Source organism: Otolemur garnettii, unplaced genomic scaffold (assembly GCF_000181295.1).
Source record: "Otolemur garnettii isolate 467f Iridium unplaced genomic scaffold, OtoGar3 scaffold00082, whole genome shotgun sequence".
Classification (NCBI taxonomy): domain Eukaryota; kingdom Metazoa; phylum Chordata; class Mammalia; order Primates; family Galagidae; genus Otolemur; species Otolemur garnettii.
In genome coordinates this window covers 5,651,306-5,660,196 of record NW_003852477.1, presented here as the reverse complement: position 1 = coordinate 5,660,196, position 8,891 = coordinate 5,651,306, and the positions used below count along the sequence as shown (strand labels likewise).

The 8,891-nt window shown below is 37.3% G+C and overlaps 1 protein-coding gene across 1 annotated transcript in view; it reads right to left on the bottom strand.

Moving 5' to 3' along the window:
- TOPAZ1 (testis and ovary specific PAZ domain containing 1) overlaps positions 1 to 8,891 on the bottom strand; it is a 94,116-nt gene that overhangs the window by 28,372 nt on the left and 56,853 nt on the right. Inside the window, exons 13-16 of the mRNA XM_003794508.2 lie at positions 8,038 to 8,104; positions 6,156 to 6,330; positions 4,853 to 4,953; positions 2,558 to 2,723 (exon numbers count right to left, since the gene is read on the bottom strand). Coding sequence (XP_003794556.1) covers positions 2,558 to 2,723; positions 4,853 to 4,953; positions 6,156 to 6,330; positions 8,038 to 8,104 — 509 coding nt within the window. The remainder of the gene's footprint in view (positions 1 to 2,557; positions 2,724 to 4,852; positions 4,954 to 6,155; positions 6,331 to 8,037; positions 8,105 to 8,891) is intronic.

The window sequence follows — 8,891 nt, the reverse complement described above, 5'->3', positions numbered from 1 at the left end:
TAAAATCTGGTCACCCTAGATTACAGGCATCTGTCACAATGTTTAGCTATTTTTTTTTTGGTAATTGTCATTGTTGTTTGGCAGGCCCGGGTTGGGTTTGAACTCACCAGCTCCAGTGTATGTGGCTGGCACCCTAGCCTCTGAGCTACAGGTGCCGAGCCTGTGTGCTCTTCTTTTGAAGTAATAAAATTTTACTTATTAAAATTATTTTCAACTGCAATTGTCACTGCAAAAGAGAATACTGTGTTTGTAATTGATAGAATTTTCAAATACATTTCCAAAGACCACTCTATATCCCTAGCACAAAGCCTTTCCAATCTCTAGTTTAAGAAAGATTGATTTTTGCCAGAAACTTTACAAATCAGGCCCATTTTTATCAACTGTTTTACCCTTCTCATTTCTTGCCACATCTCTTCTTTTTCATAGAGCTTGCGAGTGCTGGCTTGCATTTCACTAATTTCTATTTTTGTACCTTGGTTATTCTTTCCATTTAAGAAAATCTCACTGGCTATTTTTGAGTTGAAGAAAATCTCCTCCAACTTTGAATGAAGTCTATTCATCACCTCTGTATTCCACACAAGTACAAGGTATTACATGTACATATATACAGTATATACATGTACATATATGTATTCTCTCTCTCTCTACATGCACATACTCACATATACTGGTACTAGTATACGTGTTTGTGTGTTAGTGTAAAGCTATCTATTTGCCTTAGTCATCTAATCCATTTCCCCACCTGAACATTGAAATCCTTGACGTTTCTTTGTTCTTATCCTATGGTATCAAGTAAAATCTGTCTGATGGTGCAAGTAGCCAGAGCTATCATTCACTATCATACCACTATTATGCTTTATAAATTTTTATTTACCTCATACCAAACTAACCTTAGTTGCTTCTGTTGGCTTAATTGCATTGTAATTTCTGCTAGAAGGATCGCCATACTAGGGAAAATGAGCTTTTACTTAGTTTTGGTTTGAAGTTACATTTACCTATAAATGTGAAGATAAAAGTTTATGTACCTTTTCACACAGCAGCTAAAGGCTGAGCCCTGAAGGTAGACTGTCTGGGTTTGAATTTGGCCTCCACTCCTTACCTGTTATGCCATTTTGGACAAGTTGCTTAATACAGACAACATCCTCTTTATTTTTACTTTTTAGTGACAAGAGTGTAGCTTAGTTGTAAAGGCTGGAGTGCAGTGGTACAATTACAGATCACACCAGCCTTGAACTCCTGGGTTGAAGTGATCCTCCTGTCTCAGCCTCCAGAGTAGCTAGGACTGCACTAACCATCATGTAGAATTTTTAAAATTTTGTGTAAAGATAAGGTCTCACTATTTTGCCCACACTGGTCTTTTTTTTTTTTTTTTTTGAGACAGAGCCTCAAGCTGTCACCCTGGGTAGAGTGTGTGGCATCACAGCTCACAGCAACCTCCAACTCCTGGGATCAAGTGAGTCTCCTGCCTCAGCCTCCCAAGTAGCTAGGACTACAGGCACCCACCAGAATGCCTAGCTGTTTTTTGGTTGCAGCCATCATTGTTGTTTGGCAGGTTCAGGATGGATTCGAACCCACCAGCTCAGGTGTATGTGGCTGGCGCCTTAGTCACTTGAGCCACAGGTGCCAAGCCACCCACATTGGTCTTGGACTCCTGGCTTCAAATGATTCTCCTGCTGCAGTCTCTCCAAGTGCTGGGATTATAGGTATGAGCCATGGCACCCAGTCACTGACATTTTCTAACTGTTAAAATGGGGATTGTAATAGTTCCCAACTCAAGGTTCTATAAAGATTAGTTTGGATAATCCAAGTAAAGCATTTAGTATGGTGCCTAGGCCATAGCAAGAACTAGTTTTTAATTAACAACAGCTCTATAATGTCTTATTTATTTATTTAGAGACAGATCTCACTTTGTTGCACAGGCTAGAATGCCATGATGTCAGCTTAGCTCACAGCAACCTCAAGCTCTTGGCTCCTGCCTCAGCCTCCTAAGTAGCTGGTACCACAGTCTCCACCACAACGCCCTGCTAATTTTTCTATTTTCAGTAGAAGAAGGGTCTTGCTCTTGCTTATGCTGGTCTTGAATTCCTGAGATCAAGTGATCCTCCCACCTCAGCCTCCTACAGTGCTAAGATTATAGGTATGAGCCATCCCATCTGGCTGCTATTTCCTTTTTTTTTCCCTTCTTTAAAACTAAGTGAACTTTTCCCTTTCAGTTTACACAACCTTTACTACCCACATGTTCGCTAGTTTCCAGGGGGTCCTCAAACTTTTAAAATAGGGGGCCAATTCACTGTACCTCAGACCGTTGGGAGGGCTGGACTGTGGGCCCCGGGACGAGTCGGCTGCTAAGCAGAACAGGCAGCGGCGGCAAAAACACCCGGCAGGCCAGATAAATACCCTAGGTGGGCTGCAGGTGGCCCTCGGGGCCGTAGTTTGAGGATGCCTAGTTTAGACCCACAGCTCAGTATCAACTTTAGGTAATTACATAGATACAAAATTGCAACAAATTTGTAAATTTTAAACAAATTATTCTGTGTTTGTATATATCAGAACTTACCCCTCAATACCCAAATGGCACCATCTAGGCTTCCACTTTTTAGAAAAATTTCTGCTGCAACATTCACAATTTGACATCTTGGTGCTAACTTCTCAGGTCCTATAAGTCCTTTTAAACTTGTAAAATGTATTTTTAATTCATATAGTTTATCTAAGACCTTCCTTCCCTAGAATAGAAACAAAGAACACTAATTGAGCATTAGTCATTTACAGAGACACAAAGTCACTGATAATTATTGACAAGCCAATTGTCCAGTTAGAATCATCATCCTAGGCTCATGGCTGTCAAACTGCTCCATGACTCTTTCCTGAAGCCCCTTCCTGTTTGCCATACAGACGGAAGGGGAAGGAGAATAAGTAGGCTCTGCTTTCCATTAGGCACCCCTCCCACCACCATCCCTGGGCTACCTTAACCTGTAGTTTTCCTTTAATCTGTTTTATACACTTTCTGACAAAAGAATTTCATGCCTTAATGTAGAAAATTGCTAACTATGTTTTTGCTCCTCTTCTGCTGACCAATCTGAGATTAAGGAGGGAGACACAGTAAAGAAGAAGATAATGTGCTGTGAACTTTAAACAAAGAATGACAGCGAAGAAAAAGGATAAAACTGTTGATCAATTTTTTAAAAAGTCAATAGACTATTTCACATATCACAAATGAAAATTATCTTTGTTCTAGACGTCAGAAATTGGACATATATTATTTTATGCCAGGAGTTGGCAAAGTTTTCCTGTAAATGGCCAGATAGTAAATACTTTAGGCTGTGTTAGACTACATTTAGTTTGTTGCACATTCTTTTTGGTGGTGGGTAATTTGTACCTCTTTGAAAAAGTAAAAAACATTGTTAGCTTGAGGGCTTTACAAAAATGGGCTGTGGGCCAGACCTGGCCCAGGGGCCTTAGTTTGTAGACCCTTATTTTATATATTATACTACTTTGAGTCAGACAGTCATTCTGATGTCAAAGTACTTTGGATTTGACTATATAAATGAGTATTTTTAAAAGAGATACCTTTAGTTTAATTTCAGTGATTTTACAATTATGTTAAAAAAGAAATAGCCTTCATTAAAAAATCCATACTAAATAAAGTGATAGTTATTTCTAACTAAATTAAAAAATTTTAATTAAAATAGAAAGTAATGCACCAACTTGCTAACGTCTTAAGAAATAACAACCCAATAAAATTAAAATATAAAGTTTTAGCAAAATCAGTCTGAGTTTTCAAAAAGGGTCTTCTTACTAGGTAGTTCTCAAATTCCCAAGCATTAACTATTCAAGAAACTGATGCTATGCCCAAGCTTAGGCTAGACTCTGAGAATTAAGACAAGCTACATCTTTGCTCACCCCGGGTCTACCACACAACAAGTGCTAAGGTCCTGGATCTTGGAGCCTAGAGACCTTCTGTACAGCTATCCTGGGTTAAAAAAACCTTAGTTCATAAATTTTGTGTGTATATAAGTGACCACATACTTATGTTATTAACTCTTTATAAAAAGTAGCATGTACGTAACAAAAGACATAGTCTAATAGTTAATTCAATAGTGACTACTTTCTCCCTAACCCTAACCCTAGTACTTCCTCCCTATTTTGGATTTCCCTATTTTCTACTTGAGCTTTTCTGAATATAAATCTCCATCAGCTACCTCACCTAAAGAATAATAAAATATGGTCTTGAGTTACCAGATTGCCTACATAGTGAACTCAGCCTCAAAGTTAGACATCAAGATATATGGCATACAGTGTTACAGAGATTCTAAGAGGTGATTTTTAAAGAGTTCTATTCATTTTAAGCATCCTGATTTCATCTTAAGAAAAGTATCTTGAACTCTTCTAAGATTATAATGCTACTGATACTCAGGAGTTGGCAAAATAAATCATGAATTCAAAGTTGCTTCAAATAAATATGACATTTAGCACAGCTTATTAGGTATTCACTATAATGAGGTTTTATTTATTTATGTATCATCATTATTTTTTAAAAGACAGGGTCTCCTTATATTGCCTAGGCTGCCTTGAACTCTTGAGCTCAAGTGATAGCCCCACCTCAGCTGCCTAAATAACTGGGACTACAGCTGTGTGCTATTGCACCTGGCTAGAGATTTGAAATAATAGCCAATCTCATGCTACTTCCTTTCCATAGTATACCATCTAATAATTTATTTATTAGTTTGTGTCCCATTTTGTCACCTATAATGATTTTTAGCAAATTCCTAGTTTACAAGTTTAAACTATATTCTGTTCATAATTTAAAAATTAACACTCTATATGAAGCCAAAACAAAAATTTAATGAAATACCTTGGACCACTGCAACAACTTGTGATAGAAGTACATAGCACTGATTGCAATTCTTCCCAGAAAACTTTTATCTATTTCACTATTTTGTGGATCTTTGCTAACTGAAACACAAAATGGGCATACAGAAAAAAAGGAAATAGTCACTTAAAATGATGGAAAAGGCAAATTAATGCAGAATTATTGATACTACCACAAAGACCAGGTGTTGGCAAACTATGGTCCACAGGTCAAATCTAGCCTGTGGCCTGTTTTTGTATAGCCTGTGAGCTAAAAACTGTTTTTCTATTTTTAAAGAGTTTTTTTTCTTTTTTTTTTGAGACAGAGCCTCAAGCTGTCCCCTGGGTAGAGTGCCATGGCTTCACTGCTCACAGCAACCTCCAACTCCTGGGCTCAAGCGAGTCTCCTGCCTCAGCCTCCCAAGTAGCTGGGACCGCAGGCACCCGCCACAACGCCCGGCTATTTTTTGGTTGCAGCCATTATTGTCGTTTGGCAGGCCTGAGCTGGATTCGAACCTACATGATAGAGTTCATATGTGGCATGCTCAAAACTTAAAATATTTACTATCTGGTCTTTTACAGAAAAAGTTTGCCAACTCCTCATAAGGACCATAGTGGCAAAGAGCTCATGTCAAAAATAAATAAATACCGACAAAACAAACTCAAAATTATATAAATTTTGTTGACTTGTAACAGTGAAGATATGACAACTTTAATGATTCAAAAATTCAGGGGCTCTAGTATAATTTGCTAGAATGAAAAGAAAAATAAGAATATGAAACATCTGGCTCAGCGCCTGTGGCTCAAGCAGCTAAGGCGCCTGCCACATACACCTAAGGTGGCAGGTTCAAATCCCCAGCCCGGGCCCGCCAAACAACAATAATGGCTGCAACCAAAAAATAGCTGGGCGTTGTGGCGGGCGCCTGTGGTCCCAGCTACTTGGGAGGCTGAGGCAGGAGACTCGCTTGAGTCCAGGAGTTGGAGATTGCTGTGAGCAGTGAAGCCATGGCACTCTACCCAGGGGGCCAGTTTGGGGCTTTTTCTCCCAAAAAAAAAAAAAAAAAAAAAAAGAATATGAAACATCTGATACTAATTCTTAACCTTACTTACTAATTACTTACTTACTTATTAATTCTTAACCTTATATCATTATAGTCTAACTTAATAATACGTAGATAGAAAACTTCATAAAGAGAAGGGAGACTATCTGAATCCTGTAATGCTAATTGATCCTTAATATGGAAAATATTAAAGCTTTACATTCTTTACCATCCTAAGACATAATAGTCCAAAAAGTGACAATTTACCTGTTTCTGCAAATTCACAAAAAGGAACGTCTGGTCTTTCTTCTTTACAGTCTTTTGTTAGTGTTTCAGCAATGCAAGCACAAAATCTCTGGAAATCTGCAAATTTTTCACAGCCTATTTTTATGTTAATGTATAAATTTCCCAATTTGGTCCAGTCACCTTTTTCTTTACAATGCTATCGAAATTATTAAAAACAGAAGAAGAAAAAAATAAATAAAGAATGAAAACTATGACATTTATGCAAACATGTACTAAGGGTTAGGCACATGTAGGCATGCAGAAATTAATATGACATAATCTCTGCAAATCTAAAATTTACTGGTATCACACCAATAACTACTGTGTCCTGTAACTTCTCTTTTCTGTCTACGGAAAAGTCTCCAGAAATTTCAGAAAGCAATGCCATTTCATTTGCTTTAATTATCCAGGTCCTAAAGTACTTCATGACAGCATTTCTAAACATGAATGCAGCAGTGGAGGTGGATTTTATGGAAAACAAATGATGAGCAGCATGAATTGAGCTATCTCCATAGTAATACATTTTATTAATTTTAGAGATTGCATTTTACTATTATTTGCCCATTTATGAGTTGGGGCCCACTTATTTTCAGAATTACATTTCTTTTTATTTTTTTGCAGTTTTTGGCCAGGGCCAGGTTTGAACCCGCCACCTCTGGTATATGGGGCTGGCACCCTACTCCTTTGAGCCACAAGCGCCGCCCGCAGAATTACATTTCTAAAAAAGTGCCTACAAAGTAAATTTCAGTAAATTTACTAACTTCTGATTAATTTCTATTGTAAACTAAGAAACAGTTTTCCCTACCAATAAAAAAGTTTTAAGGATGTAAAGATACTAGTTAAAACTAGACCAAAGATTAATAAGTTAAGCAAAAATGATATTAAAGTTAAATATTAAACTTAAAAATGAAATCATCCTGAAAGTCCTTGTTTCTTATAATTTAAATGCTTAGAGAGCTGAGTGTGATCCTGGCCATCATTTCATGCAATGCAGCCACCCATGTCAAGTAAGCCAGCTTTCTTGTGCACTGAGTTTGCCCAGACACAAGAATTAAAGACCAAACTTTATTAACATAAGATAATTTTGAAATAATTTTTTTTATTCTTTTCTTTTCTTGAGACAGTGTCTAACTATGTTGCCCTTGGTAGAGTGCTTGGCATCACAGCTCACAGCAACCTCAAACTCTTAGGCTTAAGTGATTTTCTTGCCTCAGCCTCCCAAGTAGTTCCCGCCACAATGCCTGGCTATTTTTTTGTTGTACTTGTCATTCTTGTTTAGCAGGCCTGGGCAAGGTTTGAACCTGCCAGCCTGGGAGTATGTGGCTGGCACCCTAACCACTGAGCATGGGTGCAAAGCTGAAACAACTATTTTTAGAATAGTCCATGACTATAGAAATTAAAATGTTTGTATTTTAAAATATTGTATAAATTTATTAAAAAAAAACTTCTTGGCTCAGCGCTTGTGGCTCAAGTGGCTAAGGCGCCAGCTACATACACCTGAGGTGGCAGGTTCGAATCCAGCCCAGGCCCGCCAAACAACAATGACGGCTGCAACCAAAAAATAGCCAGGCATTGTGGCAGGTGCCTGTGGTTCCAGCTACTTGGGAGGTGAGACAGGAGACTTTCTTGATCCCAGGAGTTGGAGGTTGCTGTGAGCTGTGATGCCATGGCATTCTACCCAGGGGGACAGCTTGAGGCTCTGTCTCAAAAAAATAAAAAACAAATAAAAATAAAGAAAAAACTTCTTTGAGTATTTTGTCTGTATAGCCATATTTCCAAAACTTTTCCTAAAATTAGATTATTAAAAATCTTTGTTGTTACTAATTTTTAGAGATTCCAGCAATTTATTTAATAAATGTCATACCTCTATTTCATTCAAGGCTGAATCTAAATCACACTTCCAGTTCTTTTTAAATTGCTTCATCTGTAACCTTTAACAATAAAAAAGGGTTAATTGTACTTATATTTACCCTCTAAAAAGTTATTACTGCTGCTTAATTATTTGTTCTATGAGAGCTGAGAAAAAAATGAATGTATATGCTATAAAAATTCTTTAAAATTGAAGAAAATGGCAACTGGTAAATACCGACCTTACATGATTTCTTCCCTAAACCGTAGGAAACAATAAAAAAGGAAAGCATTATCTTGTAAAAGGATTGGCCTGATTCCACATGAAATCACACCATCTGCCTACCTTGATGATAGAGAATGCCAAAACATCAAAATAATTGTGAATAAAAATAGAAAAAAATACCAAATCCTACCACATGATCTCTATTGCTCTACACCCCCCCCCGCCGCTCCACAAGGATCTGTAGCAAGCAAAGACAGACAGAAACAAAAAACACAAAAATCTGTGGGGGAGAACTAAAGAGAATAAAGAAAAAAACTAGGAGAAGGACCTAGCACTGATTTAAAAATAATGCCATAAAGAGTAACTCCACACTAAGTTTGAAAATGCTAATAAAAAATGTCTGGTTAGGTTAGAATACAGACTATAAGGAACTTACAAGTTTATATGATCTATGGATGGCAATCTTTGAAATGTACAGCTTTGGGCAAAGAAAAGACAAAAATGAGAGAAGCATGCTTTGACAATTAGAAAGAGGAAAGGAAAAAAAGGAGGAAAGAGGGTGCCATTGAACTAAGAATATATTAGGTCATTAAATATGAAATGTCTGATTTCAAATCTAAAGTTTATTATATCTTAAACAAGAA